This window comes from Pelobates fuscus, chromosome 3, assembly GCF_036172605.1.
Source record: "Pelobates fuscus isolate aPelFus1 chromosome 3, aPelFus1.pri, whole genome shotgun sequence".
Taxonomy (NCBI): domain Eukaryota; kingdom Metazoa; phylum Chordata; class Amphibia; order Anura; family Pelobatidae; genus Pelobates; species Pelobates fuscus.
The window spans coordinates 161,183,632-161,206,201 of NC_086319.1; the positions used below are offsets into that span (position 1 = coordinate 161,183,632).

At 42.0% G+C, this 22,570-nt stretch overlaps 1 protein-coding gene across 1 annotated transcript in view; it reads right to left on the bottom strand.

Annotated features, from left to right (window-relative positions):
• Positions 1 to 11,927, bottom strand: part of LOC134600922 (hemagglutinin/amebocyte aggregation factor-like) — a 45,142-nt gene extending 33,215 nt beyond the window's left edge. Inside the window, exons 1-2 of the mRNA XM_063445309.1 lie at positions 11,825 to 11,927; positions 3,462 to 3,549 (exon numbers count right to left, since the gene is read on the bottom strand). Of these exons, the coding sequence (XP_063301379.1) occupies positions 3,462 to 3,549; positions 11,825 to 11,882 (146 nt within the window). The 5' untranslated portion in view covers positions 11,883 to 11,927. The remainder of the gene's footprint in view (positions 1 to 3,461; positions 3,550 to 11,824) is intronic.
• Between the last annotated feature and the right edge of the window lie 10,643 nt (positions 11,928 to 22,570).

Here is a 22,570-nt window from a genome sequence, read left to right on the forward strand (position 1 = left end):
CGAAACCTGTGTCGGACTGGACGAAGACTCCAGGGCAGAGCTGGACTGGTAGTTAGCCCACATGGAGGCATGGAACAGAAGGGCGATATTTGGATCGACGCTGGACCTGGTCATAGAGTCAGACGCCAGCTTACACGGCTGGGGCGCGCATTGCGGGTCAGTTTCCACCGGTGGCAGATGGTCAAACGAAGAGTCTCTGTTACACATCAACTGCCTAGAGCTATTAGCAGCATCCTTTGCCATTCGCAGTATGACCCCCACAGGCATTTCATGCTCGATCTTAATCAAGATGGACAACATCTCAGCGGTACGTTATATCAACCACCTAGGGGGGACGAAATCAAAGGTTCTCGCATTGATGGCTCGAGATTTTTGGCACTATTGCCTGAAACACAGCATTTCAGTAATAGCAGAATACATTCCGGGGCAGGACAATACAATGGCAGACTGGAACTCCCGATACCTTCGGGACGCAGGGGATTGGCATCTCCACCCAATGATTTTCCAGCGCCTCTCTCGACTCTGGGGACCTTTCAATATAGACCTCTTCGCGTCTCCTCTGAACACCCAGCTTCCTCGGTTCCTTAGTTGGAGACCGGATCCAGATGCTCTGGCAACAGATGCATTCCTACAGGACTGGACCAAGGGCAGGAACTACGCTTTCCCCCCATTCAACCTCATTTCCCGGACCCTGGCGGTCCTTCGATATTCCAAGGGGACACTGGCGCTGGTAACCCCGTTATGGAGGTCACAACCTTGGTTTCCTCAATTATTGGAAATGTTGATAGATTTCCCACAGCTGTTGCCGGACATTCCCTACCTCTTGACCAACCCAGAGGGAATGAGTCACGACCTGGCCAACCAAGGCCTACTGCAACTGATGGCATGGCTCATTTCAGGAGATCATGGAATCTCGAGGAGGTTTCGCAGACGACACTCAGTCTCTTGGCAGAGTCGTGGGCACCACCAGTCGTGGGCACTTGGAGAAAGTGGTCTGGTTGGTGCGTGGGACAGTCAATGGATCCCATATCAGCTCCTACAAAAGCAATCCTACAATTTCTGACTCTCCTCTTTGAGGAAGGAAAAGCCTTTAGTACTATAAATCTGTACAGATCAGCTATATCAGCGAGACATATGGGGTTGGATGGCACCCCAATAGGTAAACATGCCCTGATCTGTCGTTTACTCAAATGCATCCATCTTACTCGACCTCCTCAAACTCAATATTCTTCCTTTTGGGATGTCAATGTGATTTTGCATTTGATCGAATCTTGGCCAATGAACCAGGAACTTTCGCTGAAGCAATTGTCGGCCAAACTGTTGATGCTGTTTTGTTTACTTTCATGTAAACGGGTCGCTGATGTCAGGGCGCTAGACTGGCATGCACGCGTTTTTGTCCCAAATGGAGTATCCTTTAATATTTAACGTAGAACGAAATCCTCGACTAAGGAAGTTTTCTACCCGTCATTTCCGGACAACCCAAATTTGTGCCCTGTGCTATGTCTGAAGGAATACGAGCATCGTACGGCATCACTCCGTCCAGAACAAACCCATCCACTGTTCATCTCATTCAAAAGACCTCACCTACCAGTATTTACTCCTACTTTAGCTCGTTGGATCAAATGGTTTCTGTCAATGGCAGACATAGACACCTCAATTTTTTCCTCACACTCCATTCGCGGAGCTATGGCCTCTAAAGCTTGCATGATAGGTTGTAAATTGGAGGATATACTACGGGCAGCCGACTGGTCGAATGAGTCTACATTTCGTAATTTCTATTTTCGCCCAGTGCAACACATTTCCAGTTCAGTGATTGCTCAGCTTTAAAATAGCATAGTAAGAGCCTCCGTGTCTTTAATAAAATTACCAGATTTTACTATTAACATGACGTAAAGTCATGATTTTATTAATGACACGGAGGCGAGTAGTATTCCCACCCACCCTACCCAGAGTGGTGATTAAGTTACAACCCAGACATGGAGCCTTTAGGATGACTTAATACGGTAGGTACAAGATCATTCATGGCACAGGTGAGTAAGTATTCAACAAATATGACTTATATGATACGTATTTCGATCTAGCAACATGGTTGACGAACTTGATATAGTTACATCGATTGATTAACATGGTTGACAAGTTGTTAATTGCGGAATAGCAGTCACGAGACTTCGATATTACCATATTTCTCCTTTCTTTTAGCTTGAATACAACTGGAGAGTTGGCGGTTGAAACGGTTCTATATTGCAGTTCCAGTTATGGTTTTGATTCGTGGTCTTCAGGATCTACGCAGAAAGAGGAGGAGTCAAGGAGCACTACACCTATATGGATTATACTGTATGCTGATTGGTGCTACTGTTACCAGGCTATTGTTATGGTTTCTGCATGATACTCGCCTCCGTGTCATTAATAAAATCATGACTTTACGTCATGTTAATAGTAAAATCTGGTAATTTTAAGTGAGTCGCAAGGCAGTAAGACAAATGATCGCATGCAAATTAAGGCAGTGTAAGACATCCAATCAGATTATGACTGGCCTTTATAAGCCCATAACCGACATGGAAGTCGGCAGCACGTCCTGAGGAACCCGTCATACGGCGAAACGCGTCAACGTCATCAAAGTGGGAGGAGCTTGCGCAAGTCGGAACTCCAGGCAGTTAATTTCAACTTCGGTCTGTGTGTACTCGTCTACTGTCCGCAGCAGTTTGACTACAGCCCAGCCAAGCCGGAGGAGGAGACAGCAGCTCACCCATTGACTTATCACAAGCTGTTTTAGTGAGTAACGGTGGAAGCCGTTTTAACTCACCACCTCATTCAGTAAGAGGCTAGCGACCCTCTGTCTTTGATATTATCTTTCTATTTATGTTTTGATTTTAACTCTGCATGTAGCAGATAATAAATTGTTAAACTTTGTTTACATTCTATATTTGAAGTTATTGATTATCTGCATATAAGATTATCTACAATTAAGGTTATGCATAAATAGAATTATTTAACATATGTTAATTGACAAATGAGTGTCAGTTTAGTACAATCTGCACGATCACTGCATTTTTGCGTTTTTTCTCTTACATGTTCCATTGTCTATTGGAAGAAATCATCAAATACCTAATAAATTTGTATACAATTTTCTAATACTGTGTTCTATATTGCTCCACTCACTATTGCACATTATTCTTTACTGGTGAATTTGGGGATTACACCTGAGTGTGAAGCATATTTATACACACTGGTTTAATAAGCACCATTTAGCACCCAGACTTCACTGTTTTTTATACACTGCTAAAAGACATACCTTATTCACCTATGCATGGATTAGCATTTAAATCAGTTTTCACAGGAAAGTAGATTTTAGCAGATTAAAGCCTGTTGCTTTTTTGCATGCCAGATAGCGACCATTGGTACTACACTGTTTTGCTTGTCATTTAATGGATTTACATTTTCATTTATGTTTGTAATCCTACCTTGTGATTGAACGAATGCTCTGATTACTCGCACAGCTGAAAAAGAGTAGCTGATCATAATCATTCACCCATCTTTCATTTATTTTTCCTGTAAAAACACGAAACAGATTAATATTGTGACGGAACCACAAACATCCACAGGATCACAGTGTGGCACAATGCCGACTATTGATTTCACACTGTGATGGAAGCACAACCATCTACAGGGAATATTTCTAGTCACCAATGTGTTTAAATATATTTTTCATATTATGATGACCATTTTGAGTTGTTACGAAATGTTCCCCAGACCTTTATGTCATCAGTCATATTTAATGATTGTAGAAAAGGTGCAGTAAGTGAGAATAAAAGTGCAAAATACAATGCAGGCTAGCCACTCCAAAATAGGGATCACTCCAAATCCCAATAACAATACAAGCAAATAAATAGTATAGTTAAAGGAACACTATAGTCACCTAAATTACTTTAGCTAAATAAAGCAGTTTTAGTGTATAGATCATTCCCCTGCAATTTCACTGCTCAATTCACTGTTATTTAGGAGTTAAATCACTTTGTTTCTGTTTATGCAACCCTAGCCACACCTCCCCTGGCTATGATTGACAGAGCCTGCATGAAAAAAACTACTGGTTTCACTTTCAAACAGATGTAATTTACCTTAAATAATTGTATCTCAATCTCTAAATTGAACTTTAATCACATACAGGAGGCTCTTGCAGGGTCTAGCAAGCTATTAACATAGCAGGGGATAAGAAAATCTTAATTAAACAGAACTTGCAATAAAGAAAGCCTAAATAGGGCTCTCTTTACAGGAAGTGTTTATGGAAGACTTTGCAAGTCACATGCAGGGAGGTTTGACTAGGGTTCATAAACAAAGGGATTTAACTCCTAAATGGCAGAGGATTGAGCAGTGAGGCTGCAGGGGCATGTTCTATACACAAAAACTGCTTCATTAAGCTAAAGTTGTTCAGGTGACTATAGTGTCCCTTTAAAAAAACATATACCACCGGGGGCGCCACAATCACAAACGTGTGAGTATATTTACCATATTGTAGACAGATGTAGTCCTGTAAAGTGATAAAAACAATAGAATATATAGTGAAGTATTTAATAACACACTGAACAAAAAAATAAAAACACGTATGTACACTCACAAATGTAGTGGCACAAAAAGGACATATGTCTCAATTGTGCTACAAAAGCTTGTCAGCCCCTTCCTGGGCTAAGTTCCCTTTTGCAGATGGATCCAATTTTCAAGACTTTAAATGGTAGTCAGTCTTTCATCAGCTGAACTTCAAAGCTGTATAAGATCCAAAAGAGTCTCTTGTAGGGATGCTGGAAGGCTTTAATCGCTCAACGCGTTTCGTCCTATAGACTTTTTCAGGAGCTGTGTGTCTGTATTTCTTCTGGCTTTTTTTTTTTTTTTTGCGCGGCTTTCATTATTTCACGCATGCGCATTGCGGCTAACGTTTCTGCATACGTTACCGCGCATGCATGCATATCCAGCTTGGAACGCAGATAACTTTATTGTTAATTTGTGCCTGGTGACACACTTCCGTATTAGACCACCTGGTCTTACGGACTAGTGTATATGCACTTTAAAAACTACATTTGCACATAAAAACCATCGATAATAGAGCTAAAGTGGTCTGGGTGCCTGTAGTGGTCCTTTAAGCATTATTTTTCATTCACAGAGCAAGAAATACTGAAGTAAATCCAGATAAATACAACAAAAATTATCTCCAAACAGAAAACCTCCAAAAGGAAAACAATGAGGATCTTAAATAAAGCTGATGCCTTTTTCTTGTATGATCTCTGAAATGGAAAAACTAAATATAATTTGTAAAGTGTGGAATAGATACAGGATAAGAACAATAGTATTACACAAATAATCATTGAATAATTCATTTTGGCCACAAGGTGTTCCCTAAGCCAGAAAACCTCTCTACGTTTTACAAGGTTTTCTCTATCAACACCTCTGCTGGGTTAGGTACACAGTTGATAATTTGAACTTTTAATTGTGATATTTAATGTCTTGGTTCGTGCAAATGAGATGGAATGGGTAATTCTTGTGATATCCCTAATTGTATTCAACTCTCTACTGAACATCTCCTGTCATCTCTATGCGCTTAGTTGTAAATAACTAGCTTCTTGGTAACGTCTGAAGTATTTGCAATCATCTCAGTAAGTAGTTTTTGTCAATTGATTTTATATTGTGATAGAACATTTTGATAGAACCAAGTCAAAAATCTATAATTTTCTATGTATACCTCAGTATATAACAAGGTTAAATGTTCATAATTATAAATAATAGTAAACTTAATAGTCCGGGATAAGGTATTCAAATGGGACAAAAAATATCTGGAGGTGCTCGAATGGGCCTTCCCACACTGCAAATATGTCATCAATGTATCTGTACCAGTACTTTATTTACCTAGTAAACATATTATGTACATCAATCATGTCAAACTCGCGGCCCTTGGGCCGCATGCGGCCTACAAGAACCATCTTTGCGGCCCAGCGAGCCACGAGTACATGCTGTTGTTATAGCAGAGTAGGCACCTGCTTTTCCCACATTGCAGGTGCCCACTCTGCTAACACTTACACTCACCGGCCGGTGAGGAGGGCCAGCTAGGGAGCTCAGTGTTCCTGCTCCTCACTGCTCCCTCGCACGCGCCGTCCTATTCCGACACCCGTCATCACGAAACTGTGCGCGGGAGCAGTGTGGTGCAGATAGAAGAGAGATGCCCCACATCGGCTCCAAAAGGTACGAAGCAATAAAGAAAAGTGTGTGTGTGTCTGTGAGTATGTCTGTCTGTCAGTAAATATGTGTGTCTGTCTGTGAGTATGTGTGTACGTCTGTCAGTGTGTCTGTATGTGTGTGTCTGTCAGTCAGTGAGTATGTGTGAGTGTCTGTCAGTGAATGTGTGTGTGTGTGTGTCAGCGGGAGGATCGGATTTGGCACAGGATGGTAGAGGGGTGCTGTGGTTTAGTAGAGGGGGGACTGGGATTTAGTAGAGGGGGTGCTGTGGTTTAGTAGAGGGGGATGCTGTTTTTTTATACTGTACTTTTAAAATAAACCTACGTTTCTGTGAAAATGTAAGGTATTTTTTTTTTTGCGGCCCACATAAACTTAAACCTTGTTTATGTGACCCGTGCCAGACTTTGGGTTTGACATTCTTGATGTACATATATGAATTTTTCTTGAAGCATTGCCATGACTATATTTGTATATGTGGGTGCCACATTCGAGCCCACTGAAGTTCCCCTAATCTGCATGTAGAATTATCCTTATAAATTAAAATGTTTGGAAGTTTTGTTTAGAATTCTCCATGCACATACCACATGAGTCATGGCCAATAGGAACTCCTGATTGCAAATAGATGTGTATAGACTACGTCAACGGAGACCAAAATGGAATCCTGAAAAATCTTTATGGCCTTAATTTTGTTAAGAAAATTGGTAGGATATAAAATAAAAGACCTGATTTTCCACAAATTTGTCCCCCAACTGACAGACATTCACGGAAATACACACATGCACTGACAGACACACACACACACACCTTTATTTAAAAGCACCCAATATTAAAAAGACTAAGAGAAAAAAAAGCTGCCAAATTTTGCCTTGTCCGAACCGCATATCCTTTGTTTGTTCATTCATTTTTGGACTAAATTCAGACATTAATTTTGATTCAGAATTTAATTTGGACAAATTAAATTCCGATCTGTATTGAGGATCGCGGCAACATCTAGCAGCCGCTTAGTAGTTAACTCCCTAAATTGATACGCTTCTGCCATATTTAAGGGTACCTAATTAGGGAGCTATTTAGTAGATAGCTCCTTTGTAAGGATTAGGGAGCTTCTTTTTTGTACCAATACCTCAAGGATTAGGGAGCTATCTACTAAGAAGCTGGGGACCTACATAAAGTGTCCGTCTTCAGCCCCCAGTGATGGTGACTACCGTCACACATTTCATATGGCTATTGAACCTAGAACAGAGGTAATGTTCTGATGAAGCCTGCAAAGCAGCGAAATGCACCATAACACTTCTGCGTACGTAGAACGTAAGCCCTGCCTCCCAGAAGAATTAAAGTGCAATTCGAAACCCAAAGGACCAATACTGCCGGCATCTGGACAGAGATGTTGCGATAGCACGCGCACTGGGTTGGAGCAGCTGTAATGTAGAGAATACTACCTACGACTTTTAAATAGTATACCAGTAAAGGTTGAATTTCTTTTGCTAATCTGCACCTCTGCCTGCATCTTTGCTTACCCCAATTCCACACATAAGGTGGCTTATTCACCTCCTTTAATAGTTAAAAGTAATTGTCTTAGTTACTGCAATATGGTCTAAAACCAATAGGTGGCACTCACCAATAGGTTGAAAATAAAGCGATAGTGCATTCAGAAATTATTCAAATGTCTTCATTTTTCCACATTTTAAGTTGCAATCTTATGCTTAATTTGTTTAAAATTATTTATTTATTAACATCAACCTGGATCATTTTGAGATTCTTCTACACTTTTATTGAAGTCCACCTTTCCCAAATTCAGTTGATTGGACAAGATTTCAAAAGGCACACACCTGTCTATATAAGGTCTCACAGCTGTAAATGGATATCAGAGCAGTAGCCAAGCCATGAAGTCTAAGGAACTGCCTGCGGACGTCAGTGACATGGATAATAATTGTAATTCTTATATGGAAGGAGTTTGGAACAACCAGGACTCTTCCTTAAATAAGTCACTTGACCAAACATGAGCAATTGATGGAGAAGGGGCTTGGATATAGTGACCAAAACTATGATGGTTACTCTTCATGAGCACCAGAGACCATATTTGGAGATGGGAGAAGCTTGCAGAAGGACATCCATCATTGCAACACTCAACTGATCTGGCCTTTATGGCAGTTTGGCCAGACAGAAGCCTCTCATCACAGCAGGACACATAAAAGCCTGCTTGGAATTTACACACACACACACACACACACACAGACACACAGACACCCCCCCCCCCCCTCTGAAACAGTGAGAGACCATATTCTCTGATCTGAAAAAGTGAGTTTGAACTGTTTGGCCTCAAAGTGTCATATCTGGAGGAAACCAAGCACTGCTCGTCACTTGCGCAATACCAGCATGAAGCATGTTGGTGGTAGTATAATTAGGGGATGTTTTTCAACAGCAGGGAATGGGCAATTGGTCAGGGTTGAGGGAAAGTGCAAATGCAGGAAAATACAGATATTCTTAATAAAAGGATACCTAAAAACAGCTGTCCACATCCCACCTAAGAGAACTTGAGAGGACATGCAGAGATGAATGTCAGAAAATACCCAAATGCCTGTGTGGAAAGTTTGTCATGCCCAAAAAGACTTGAGGCAGTAATCGCTGCCAAAGATGCTTCAACTAAGTATCCGAGTCAAGGGTCTGACTATGTCAAGGTGATATTTTAAAAATGTGTATTTTTATAATATATTTGCTTTGGTGTCAATATCTGGTTATTGCCTCATCATTATGGGATATTGACTGTAGATTCATGTGAAAAGAAAATAATTTAAACAATCATAGCATTAGTTTCCAACATAAAAATGTGAAAAATGAATGGGGTCTGAATACTTTTTGAATGCGCTGTATATAATAGTTTCTAGAGAGAAAAATCTATTTTTGTAATACTAAAGGTGGCCACTAGATGACACTTAAGACTTCTTATATAAATATCTCATATATCATGATGGAATAATTAAAAGAGAATCCAATAATACCATTTGAAAAAATAACAAAAATATATATAGTATAGTACCTACTGGAAAGTTACCAGTAAGGGAGGAAAGCACTTGTCAAGAATTTACTCTTGATGCTATATCCTCATTTTCCCCATGAAACCATGTACACACAAATAAGAATTAAATAAACACAATCGTGTTAGAAATACAAACATGTATTCTTTGCGTTATGGTGTAAAACTATTTGTACTATGGGGCCCCTTGCAGGGGTAAAAATAAGCAATATACTTTATATCCCGTGGCATGCTCGTCTCACAATGGTTACCCCGTCAATCCTCTCCCAGCGCTCTTTCAGTGTTTCTTTCTCTGGCTCTGCTTCTTCTCCCCAACTCCTCTCTGTTGGTGTCCCTCAAGGTTCAGTCCTTGGTCCCCTACTGTTCTCCATCTATACTGCCTCCTTTGGTAAACTCATTAGCTCCTTTGGCTTCCAATATCATTTCTATGCAGATGACACGCAAATCTACCTGTCCTCTCCTGATCTCTCCCCGTCCCTCTTGACTAGTGTCTCTGACTGCCTCTCTGCTGTTTCTAACTGGATGGCTGCCCAGTTCCTTAAACTAAACTTGACCAAAACTGAAATTCTGGTCTTTCCTCCCTCAAGTGTTGTTACTCCTGTGTCTGTCTCCCTCCAAGTCAATGGTGCTACCATCAGCTCCACCACGCAGGCTCGTTGCCTAGGTGTTCTCTTTGACTCCGACCTCTCCTTCAAGCCTCATGTTCACTCTATCGCCAAATCCTGTCATTTCCATCTCAAAAACATTGCGCGCATCCGCCCCTACTTAACGCCAGATGCGACTAAGGTGTTGGTCCATTCCACTGTACTTTCTCGCCTTGACTACTGTAATCCGCTTCTCAGTGGTCTTACGTGCTCCCAACTTGCGCCGTTACAGTCCATAATGAATGCAGCGGCGAGGCTCATCTTCCTGTCCGCCCGCACCTCCCATGCCTCACCCTTCTGACAGTCCCTACATTGGCTTCCTATAAAATATAGAGCTCAATTTAAAATTCTGGTTCTTGCTTTCAAATGTCTACATAATGCTGCTCCCACCTATCTATCCTCCCTTATACACAAGTATGTCCCGTCTAGGCCCTTACGATCTGCTGAAGACTTACGTCTATCTTCTGTCTGTATTCCCACCTCTGATGCTCGCCTTCAAGACTTCTCGAGGGCTGCACCGTTCCTGTGGAACTCGCTTCTCTCCTCCGTTAGATGCTCACCCAGTCTCCACTCCTTCAAAAAATCATTAAAAACCCACTTCTTCATAAAAGCGTATCAATTAAACTCTTAATAGCTCCCAACTGATTCCTCTTCTGCAACTGTCACTAGTCTAATACTATCCTTACCTTTTGTGTCATTTTATCCCACTCCCTCTAGCATGTAAGCTCATTGAGCAGGGCCCTCAACCCCTATGTTCCTGTGTGTCCAACTTGTCTGGTTACAACTACATGTCTGTTCGTCCACCCATTGTAAAGCGCTGCGGAATTTGACGGCACTCTATAAATAATATAATAGTAATAATAATGATCTCAGCCAATCTAATTCTTCCCCATAGGGAATCAACATAAGGTTAGTGCACATGCAAATGGACCTGCTTCGCCAACCAAATGCTGCTCTAGGTTCAACGCAGGAGCACCTCTAGTGGTTGTCATAGATATGGCATAACATTTCTGTAACTATGAAATAGCATTATTTTAGATTGCAGGGTTAAAAAAAAAAAAAGCCACTGCACACAGACCACTTTATTGAGATGAAGAGTCCTGCATGCTTTTAGTGGTTAGGACCATAGGCAGGATACAAGTTTGGGGCCCCTACTTCATTATTCACATAGAGATATTGAAAAAGGCCAAGCATATACATGGTTCCAGGGCCCCTGTCTAACCCCTGGGTCCCAGGCGGCTGCCTAAGGTCATCCTAAGTTACATCCTGCTCTGTTCCATCTACACAATATGTGAGTGAATTTTGTATTTGTTCAGTAATATGAATAATACATTTTTTGTATATATTTTAGTGTCTGTTGCAAATTTGCTACTAGGTTTTATTATATCCCTGCCCATTTCAGATTTTCTAATCTATAAATTGTCGTTTACTACATTTTACCTCGGAACACTACTGATATTTGAATTGTGACCTCCTTCTTGAAGATGGTCTATGTATAACGACTGAAAATGACCCATGATATTGATTTCTGTTTTTACTGTAATTTTTGTATCACTTACTTTGGATCACAATCAGAAATACAAGGTCTATAGAGCTAAAGGAAGTGGTAAGCACGCTGGATTTGAGTGTACCTGCATTTCCCCCGCTAAATGAGCTGTACTACAACTCACTGAGAATTACAGAAAAGCAGCAACTGTGCGCATGCACTCATGTCTCCAGCTCAGAGGCTTCTCAATGAGAATCTTTTGATTGGTCAATTTCCAAGACCAATATGAAAGTCTGTAGTTGGAAAAACGGGAGTGGTGCAAAGACTGCAGACAGCAGGTATACATCTCTGAGATAATACAATGAGTAAACCAAATTACAATAGTAAAATGTGTGATTACAATAATAATATTAAGAATATTTTAAGAAACAATGTTATGATCACCTTGTGGTGCTGCTAAAGTGGTGGTTAGGCCCAGTAGGAAGACCAGTGTCATCTGCATGATGTCAGATCTGTAAACGTTAGATTTCAGCAGAAGTCTGTGGACATTACAGTGTAGGGAACTTTGTAAATGCAGATACAATGTTATATAGCAGCCACTGTTTACATATTAACTAGCTATCTCTCTGATATCTGCGCGATATCACCAATAAGTAAAGGCCAATACACCTTTACATAATCGTTAAACTGTTTACACTGTAATTAACCTTCACCTTTGTTTTACTTTATGTGAAAATAGTTTGCCAAAACAAATACAAAATTAATTGCAGATTTTTCTAGTCCACGTGACGATATAATCCTAATTTTATAACAGCGCAACATCACTCTCCAGGCGGAGTATCTACCAGGCATGATGAACCTGATGGCAGACTGGTTCTCCAGACACTGGAGGGACGCCAGCGATTGGAGACTTCATAGTTCGAGTTTCCTTGACATCACAACCGTGAGGGGCCTGTTCATGGTGGATCTCTTCGTCTCTCAGACTGACAGGTTCCGACATTCTTCAGTTGGCTCCTCTCGGATTTACGAAGCAAACCTCATCCTCTAGTAGTGGATGGCTACCTTCGATTAGTGGCTTGGACTCTTTCCGTGGAACCTGGAATGTCGGTGACTTATCGCAGATGGCTAGGGACCTCCTCTGGGACTCCTGGAACTCTGAGATGCTACTTGTCCACTTGGAACACTTGGTGTTGTTGGTGCCTGGAATGGAGTGCTGATCCCTTAATGGCCCCTGCATCCAGTGTCCTGAATTTCCTTTCCCATCTCTTTGACCAAGGAAGGTCTATTTGTTCTGTTAACGTGGCCAGGTCAGCAATTTCAGTGGCTCCAGTGCCCCTTTGAGGTTCTCCTATCGGACAAGATCCATTGGTAAAATTTCTGCTAAATTTTTTTCCCTTTTTCTACTCTCTTTTTTTTTTTTTATCCCTCAGACCCTCGTTCCCTCACTTTCTCCCCCACCTTTTAGTTAGGGAGGTGAGGAGAAGAAGATCAAGTGTATATAAGTAAATTGACTTTTTTGGTCTTTGGGAGACCGTGACATTAAATACCTTGAAGCTGGAGAATACACAGCGGATTGGTTAATAATTTTATTTATGTATCATTGCTGTTTTTTTTTTCCTTTTATATTTCAAGGTTCGCCTGGTTATTTAATCTCTACTAAATGCCACGAAACCCTCAAGAGGTGCTCAGACTTTCTCGCAGGCTTTTTTTTGTTCCTGACAAGTCTTGCATCAACTCAAATTACTTTTTTTCTACTCCCTTTTTTTTCCTTTGTTGTTAAGTAAGTTTATTTGCGTACAGTAATATTTGTGCTTTTTATTATTTCGGAACTCAATCAAATGAGTTTCCTGTGGGTTTAGGTATGATAAGGTTGCTGCATATCGGTGGACAATATCAATCTTTTGTCTCCTTTTCTTTTTTGTCTCTTTATATAAATGGCACAACTTAAGATTATGACACTGAATTTTAAGGGGCTGAATACTCATGAAAAAAGTCCAACTTTTGTGAATGAGATGCACAGAAGCTCTGCTGAGGTGTGCTTTATTCAAGAGACCTTCTTTAGGGGAGATTCGGCACCTATATTACGTTCAAAATTTATCTCACAGGGATTTTATAGTGTAACCGCGGCTGGTTCCCTTATTTACCACTATAACGTCTTAAAGCATAGAACTTAGCAGGGCTAACCATACAGATATCTTAGCCATAATTTTATATAGTTAGTAAGAGCTGCTCTATTTAAAATATATAAATAATCGAGAATACAATATAAAATAAGGATTGTCTTGGAAGCAATAAAGTTTTGTCTTTTTAGATATTTTATTAAATAAAATATAAACATATAAAAGCCATTACAATAATTTATAGCAGAGTTTATAAGATTAAACTAAATGCTTGCAAATATCATTAATAGATTAACATACCCTCCTGAACAAGTCATCATGTAAGCCTCTTTGTCATTTTAAGATGGAGCAGCGTCTGTCTCCAAATCTCTCCTCTCTCTCTGTGTTAACATTTAAAAGATACACATTTTTATACCTTAGGTGTCTTTATTATAGGGTTACCGTAGTTCATAAGTAACACTTCTTCTGTTTTTGTTCATTCTAGGGACCTCCCTTAACTTGGCAAAAATACAAGGCCATAAAAACATAAGGGTGCACACGTCATGGGCGGGTTCCAGGTTCCCAGTCAAGCCATGGTGACTGTGGGCAGAAATGCTGTGGTTTGTTCCCTGTTCCAGCTATGAAGCGGTCCTTGGTGGAGGTACCCAGCCAGGGGTACAGGGAGCTCAGTTACAGTCTCTATCTCTACATGTAGCTGTCACTGCTCCTCTTTGCCCTTCACGTTCCGGCCAACTACTGGTGTTATGGTACTTTTTAGCAGTAAACCAAAATGTTTAAATGTCTATCTGTTCCTGTCCAAATTAATAAAATTGAATTGCGTATATACGCTGAAGTAATTAAGTCTGACACACAAGGTTCAGGTTAAAATAACTTCGAGAAAATTTATTGGCAAGTGCTTAAAAAGCGGGCGCGCAGGCCCTTTTAAGAGGCATTTTGCGTCATCATTGATTATTAGAATATCAGCAAATAAACATCATTAATTGGATTAATTGTTAAGTGTCGGGATTAGTGTCCACCTATCAATATTACTAATTGGCTCAAAAACTAAGTGGTTAGTCCCGTGCCCACCCACCAAGAGGTGGGATTGTTCTGGACACGGGTGGGGACAAGGGGGTCTTGAGCGTCATTTTACACGGTCGGTGATCTCAGGCCTCGTGGCCAGGTGCAAGGTCTCTTATGAATAGAACATTTCATTACTACTGTGTTCTCATGGCCTTCAAATTATACTATGTTGCAAGTTAAGGAAAAGTCAGCAATTCCTGTGTTAATCATGTCTTTATGGAAAATACAGTCTTTGTCTATTGTGTTAGATGTGCTGAGCAATTCTGTCATGTAATGTAGTTTTAAAATGAACAAGTTAGGTTATGAGGACAAAATGGAGGGCTGAAGAAGTCAGGTTAGGAGGACAAAATGGAGGATTGTCACAGTATGAAGTTAAAATGGAGTTAGTGCAATAATTCAATACAAGTACAATAAAGATTTTTAATAATCCCACATCAGTCCCCCCTATGAAATGTTAGATTCTAAGAGATAAAAACTTTATTAAGTTAGTACCAGGAAGACGTGTTAGCCCAAAGGCACAGAAACCCCGTGGCCGCTAGCTAGATGTTAATGCAAAGTGCAAGACTGTCCCTAAGTCTGACCCTAATAGGCTATCTCATCCATCAGTATGGCACTCGAACACTTCACACCCATGGGTGTCCCATGGCGGCTAACCCACCACTTCTCCACATGGGGCCTTTACCATTCACTGACAGATGCTGTCCCTAAGCTGGTCCCTTCCTAGAATTCCTGCACTTTATCAACAAAAGGGATTGTTTGCAGCGGCAGACAGGGTGAGTTGATATCTTGGAAATCTTGGTCATCAACTTCGAGATGAGTGAAAGTGGGTGCCGCTTGGTCAACAGTCTTCATGAGGGACTTTCTCAGACATGGGAGGATACAGCAAAAGAGAAGAGCAAAGATAAAAAGAAAAATTAGTATAGCCATACCGATATGCATTAAAGCCTTTTGCCATCCTGTCATCCAACCAAACCATCTTTCCCAGGGATCTTTTATCCCAGAATTCCTTTTTAACTCTTCAGACAGGTCATTTAATTTCTCTATGGCTAATGTAACTTTACCATTAGGGCCTGTATTTTCTGGGATATAGGTACAACATGTCATGGTGTCGGGCAAAATTTTACAAACCCCTCCTTTTTCGGCTAAGATCATATCTAGGGCCATTCTATTCTGGAAAGCCATTTGGGATGTGGCCTGCAACAAGTTCATAGAGACATTTCTGTAGGTAGCACAATACCCCTTAGAGAAGTTACCCAAGAATTTACCAATTCCATCATAATTAGCATAACAAGTGTAATTACCTTTATACACGGTAATACCATCTGGGGGTTTGACATCCTTGGTTAGGAGAGGATACTCCTTTGTCCATGCTATACATATGGACCTGTTAAAATTATAGTGATAGGCAAAAAGGCTTAAAACACATTCCTCTACATCTACTGGCAGGATTAGAGGTACAGTACCCAGGTGAGGCCGGGCACCGCCACACACATAGCATGCGGTCTTATTATGCTTATTAGCATTATATTTCATCCATTCTAACCATAAATTTACATCATTAAAACCTGTTTCAGCGGCCATGGTATCTTCAAAAGTGGGGTTAGCAATGGCCATCATGTCTTGAAAGGTCTGGATATGAGGTTTTAATGGGTTAGGGACCATATGGGTGGCCCCTTGCCACTCAGAAGAGTTACACATATCTTTGAGGTAGAAATGCCCTAATTTACGGTAGGAACCCTTTTTCCAATACATTCCCATCACATACTGGTCTGCATCCGCGGGGCTTGGATGCTCAATGTTAAGGATTAATTTCATTGGTGTACCCCCCCCCAGGCTTTCTCAAAGTCATTCTCTGGAGAAGGGATCTACCATGATCATCTACTTTAGATAAGGCACTCTTTGGTTTGTAACCCCAGGCAGGCCCGGCATTCCATCCCGCCGCCCCCCAATGGTCACAATTGTGCCCCCATTGCTTGTCAACTACACAAACATATGGGTCTTTTGAATGAGGGATATCTCTATAGATACTCTGGATTTGTGATGTGGGAAATGGGCATTCTACAATATCACAGTAATTAAAGGTATAAGTAGCCACATGGGTGCACGATGAATTATACCAGAAGGTGTACCCACTAACATCTTTGGTAATGGCTACTTGCTGGGCCTTTATGAGGCTGATTAGGGAGAAGGTGTACCAGAGGTACATGCTTGTGCGGTATCTGCTTCCTCTGGGGCAGGAGACTTCTTGCAGTGGGAAGCGTGGATCCAACTTGGCCTACCGGCCAGTTTGACGGAGGTTGCGGTAATCAGGAGAACTTGGAATGGACCGTCAAATCTTGGTTCCAGGGTATTTTTCCGCACAAACTTCTTGACCAGAACCCAATCTCCGGGAAGTAGGTTATGGGTACCTGTATCCAATTCGGGATCTGGAATTGAAGAGAAAACTTGGGCATGTATTTTGTTTAAGGCACTTGCAAGTTCAGTTACATAGTCTACTAAAACATCTGATTGGAGCTGTAACTGCTGCGGATAATAACAACCTAGTCTGGGTGCTGTCCCAAATAGAATCTCATATGGGGACAGTGAATGTTTCCCTCTAGGTGTGTGCCTAACACTAAATAAAGCTATTGACAGGCTTTCTGGCCAGGGCATTTTTGTTTCTTGTGACATTTTTAACATTCTGGCTTTTAGAGTGCCATTCATGCGCTCTACTTTACCACTACTTTGTGGGTGGTACGGAGTGTGGAAGGCTAGAGTCACCCCTAGAGCAGTCCAAATTTCTTTAGTCACTGTTGCTGTAAAAGCTGGGCCTTGATCACTTTCAATGACTTCTGGGAGTCCGAACCTACATACTATCTCTGTAAGTAGGCGTCTTGCGGTTGTTTTTGCAGTGATATTGGCCACTGGGTAGGCCTCTGGCCATCCTGAGAACATGTCCACTATGACTAGTGCATATTCATGGGGCCCACTCTTGGGCATTTGGATGTGGTCAATTTGAATTCTCTGGAAGGGGTACATGGGCTTTGCCAGGTGTTTCGCAGGCACCTTGATTGGTTTTCCTGGATTGCATTTTGCACAAATGACACAGGCCTTGCAGAAGCTATTGATCAATGTTGTAATTCCAGGTGCTTCATAATACTTCTGTTTGAGCGCGGCCATCAATTCTTTTGACAGGTGTGCAGGCCCATGTGTCCATTGGACAACTGCTGGATATAAATTTCTGGGAAGACAAAATTTGAAGTTGTTGTAATATATTCCGTCCTTTTGGACAGCTCCATTCCTTTCCCATTTCTGGATTTCTTCAGGAGTGACTGCAGCTTGCTGTTCTCGCAAAATTCGCAAATCAGTAGGAAGAGTTTGCAGAGCAAAAATAGGGACTTCTTCTTCTTCTTGTCCGGACACTTCTTCATCCACTTCCTGCAGATCCCTGGCTGCTAGCTTAGCAGCCTGATCAGCCAAATGGTTGCCCTTTGCTTCATCTGTATCCAATTTCCCATGGGCCTTTACCTTCAAAACGGCCACTTCTTTAGGGAGTAGGAGGGCATCCATTAGCTCCTTGATTGCAGTACTATGCTTGACTGGTGTACCGGCGGTGGTAAGAAATCCTCTTGTCTTCCAAATTAGGCCGAAGTCATGTGCCACGCCCAGAGCATATCTTGAATCTGTATAGATGTTGGCACGTTTTCCTTCGGAAATTTTGCATGCTGAAGTCAGAGCCTGTAATTCAGCTGCTTGCGCAGACATTGCTGGCGGTAAGGATGATGATTTGATAACTTCATCTGTTGTGGTTACGGCATATCCTGTATGATATCTTCCTTCTTCATCAGCATATCTTGAACCGTCCATAAACAGGGTAAAATCTGGATCTGGTAATGGATTCTCATGCACAGTTGGTAGGTGCACTGTCTCCATTTTCATCTGTTCAAAACAGTCATGAGGTGTTTCCGGGTCATAATCATTCACTACGACCAGATCTTGAAATTCTTTTTCTAGGAAGTGGCGTGGCCATGCTTCCAGAAGGTCAGTTGTTGGGTATTTGGCAATACCATTTTCCTGTAGCTGTTCTTCATCCATGGTGGCCCATAGCTTTGCCATGGGCCCAAGATCATTCCATGACCTTGTCTTCAACTTGGTAACAGGAATATGTGGGATAGCAGTATCCCAATGGCGGTAGAGGTAGTTAAGTTGTTGAGGTAGTTGGACCAAGACCATGCTATTGCCTTCAGAGTCACAATAGAAATCTTGAGCAGTGAGCTTCACATCAGTCCAGTGGTAAAGCTCATCTTCATAGCAAGGTTCAGGAGTAATGTTTGGTTTGTACCACATGGTACAGAAGGCGTAATCCGGGCCTTCACAGAGAGGATTCTCCTCTTCTTGAAATGTCAGATGTGGATGCATGGTCTTCTTGATACACCCACAGAGCAGGTAAATGTAGGTCTCATCCGTGATGAATCCATAGTAGATACCCCCCTCAGGGAGTGGAAGAAGAGTGGATGGATTGAGCACCTGACATCTCTGGATGGAAATGTTGTCAGGCAAAAGAAGATGACATTGTAGGCGCAGGTGTCTGGCTGGGGACACGTGCTTGAGCTGGACTTGGTTGATAATGGCAGAAATGTCATGAGGGGCCAAAACAACCAGAGGGTGGCCAAGGATCAGGTCTGAGGTTCTTTCTATGAGCTCTCTTGCAGCAAAAACAGCCCTGAGACAGGAAGGGGTCCCTCTGGCCACAATGTCCAGTTGACATGAGAAATATCCAATAGGCCTCTGGCGGCCTCTTAAGTCATTAGTTTGGGTGAGAACTCCTGTTGCATGGCCTTGTCTTTCAGAGACAAATAATTTGAAAGGTTTGGAGTAGTCAGGTAGGCCCAAGGCAGGAGCAGAAGCAATGGCACGTTTGAGAGCATTGAAATTGTCCAGAGCTTCATTAGTCAAACAGAATGGGTCAGACTTAAGTGCATCATAGAGAGGTTGCATAAGCAGAGAGGCTTCTGGGATCCATGCTCTGCAGTAGGAAATGAGGCCTAGGAAGGCATGAAGAGACTTTGAAGTCCTTGGAGGTGGAATGTCCAGTACAGCTCTTACCCGGTCCCGAGTAAGATGTCTGGTACCTTGAGATAGGCAATGTCCAAGGAAAATTACTGAAGGTTGGCAGAATTGGAGCTTGATGAGCGAAGCTTTGCATCCTTGTTCTGCCAAATAGCAAAGGAGACTAATTGAGCAATTTTCAGTAGTGGGTATATCATCTCCACAGAGCAACAAATCATCCACATACTGGAGCAAAACAACTTCTGGGTGCTCGGCTTGCCATGGGTCAAGGATGGTGGCCATGGCCTTTGCAAATTGACTTGGAGAATTTTGTGCCCCTTGGGGCATGACAGTCCAGGTATACTGTTGCATCTCATGGGTGAAAGCAAACAGGTATTGGCAGGATGGGTCCAGTGGGACACTGAAAAAGGCATTGGCTAGGTCAATGACTGTGAAAAATGTTGCAGATGGTGGGACTCCAGAGAGCAGAGTATGGGGATTTGGTACAAGAGGGGTGTCCAGGACGGTAGCTTCATTGACAGCACGGGGATCCTGGACCATCCTGTACTTCTCTGGCTCACCTTTTGGAGTTTTCTTTTTCACAGGGAATAATGGGGTGTTGCATTCAGATTTACATTTTACCAGGGCACCCTTCTCCAAGAGTGCCTTGATGTGGATAGAAATGGCAGCAGCCTGTGCTGGTTTTAATGGATATTGTGGCTTCCTTGGTAACTTAGCTCCTGGAATTAGCTTTACCACCACAGGGGGAACATTTAGGTGACCTATGTCCTCTGGGTCTGAGGACCATAATTTGGCAGGCACCTGTGTTTTTAATACCTCTGGGAAATTGGACCTTAATTCTGCTGCTTCCTCACGGGGCTTTTCTAAATGCAGCATCAGAGGCAATGAGCACAAGGCTGAGGTGTCTGATTCAGATAGAGGTGTAGACATTTCTACCTGTCCGTCTGGGGTGAAGGTGATAGATGCTTGCAGGCGTGAGAGAACATCAGCACCTAACAGGTTAATTGGGCATGTGGAGGATACCACAAAGCGAGCAAGCAGGCTAGAGCCAACTCGTAGTGGAGTTGTTAAAGGGCTGTGTCTTGGCTGGCCATCCACTCCAACACAAGAGACATCAATATTGGACAGGAAAGATGGGTCTGGTTTGTTTCCACCCCACGTTGGGCGCCAAGTTGTTATGGTACTTTTTAGCAGTAAACCAAAATGTTTAAATGTCTATCTGTTCCTGTCCAAATTAATAAAATTGAATTGCGTATATACGCTGAAGTAATTAAGTCTGACACACAAGGTTCAGGTTAAAATAACTTTGAGAAAATGTATTGGCAAGTGCTTAAAAAGCGGGCGCGCAGGCCCTTTTAAGAGGCATTTTGCGTCATCATTGATTATTAGAATATCAGCAAATAAACATCATTAATTGGATTAATTGTTAAGTGTCGGGATTAGTGTCCACCTATCAATATTACTAATTGGCTCAAAAACTAAGTGGTTAGTCCCGTGCCCACCCACCAAGAGGTGGGATTGTTCTGGACACGGGTGGGGACAAGGGGGTCTTGAGCGTCATTTTACACGGTCGGTGATCTCAGGCCTCGTGGCCAGGTGCAAGGTCTCTTATGAATAGAACATTTCATTACTACTGTGTTCTCATGGCCTTCAAATTATACTATGTTGCAAGTTAAGGAAAAGTCAGCAATTCCTGTGTTAATCATGTCTTTATGGAAAATACAGTCTTTGTCTATTGTGTTAGATGTGCTGAGCAATTCTGTCATGTAATGTAGTTTTAAAATGAACAAGTTAGGTTATGAGGACAAAATGGAGGGCTGAAGAAGTCAGGTTAGGAGGACAAAATGGAGGATTGTCACAGTATGAAGTTAAAATGGAGTTAGTGCAATAATTCAATACAAGTACAATAAAGATTTTTAATAATCCCACATCAGTGGTTTCATATGTCTGACATCACAAACCGATCTCTTCCACTACCTTGGCATGATGGATCAAATGGTTGTTGTCCTAAGCAGGTGTGGATTCGTCTTTCGGAACGCACTCAGTGAGGGGCGCAGTGGCGTCTGGTGCCCTAGTGGCAGGCGCTTCTCTTCACAATATTTTACGTTCTGCGAACTGGTCTCAGGAAGACAACTTCTGGCAGTTTGATTTCAGACCAGCTGAGCATACATTGTTTGATTTGCTGACTGAGCGTTAAAACAGCAAATACGAAGCCTCCTGTTATGTTATAAAATTGTAGATTATGCTAGCTTTAGTGTACCTATGATCTTAATTTTATTAATGAAAGGAGGCAAATATTTCCCTCCCAGTTTCATCTCTACCCTTGTTTTTTGCCAGTAGTTATTCAGGTTTATCAGGTATGTATACAGCTCTGTCTGTTTTCCTACTACCTGTCACTTTCATTTTCCCATTTTACATGGAAGGGTTGGGATTAGAGATGTCGCGAATACTAAATTTTCCGTTCACGAACGGCGAACGCGAGCTTCCGCAAATGTTCGCAAACGGGCGAACCGGGCGAACCGCCATAGACTTCAATAGGCAGGCGAATTTTAAAACCCACATGGACTCTTTCTGGCCACAATAGTGATGGAAAAGTTGTTTCAAGGGGACTAACACCTGGACTGTGGCATGCCGGAGGGGGACCCATGGCAAAACTCCCATGGAAAATTACATACTTGATGCAGTCTGGTTTTAATCCATAAAGGGCATAAATCACCTAACATTCCTAAATTGTTTGGAATAACGTGCTTTAAAACATCAGGTATGATGTTGTATCGATCAGGTAGTGTAAGGGTTACGCCCGCTTCACAGTGACAGACCAAACTCCCCGTTTAACGCACCGCAAACAACCGCAAACAGTCCAGGAGGCTACAGGACTCACCCACCGAATAGCATTGGCAACAATACCCAGCAATCTATGGCTCCTGAATAGCATTGGCAACAATACCCGGCAATCTAT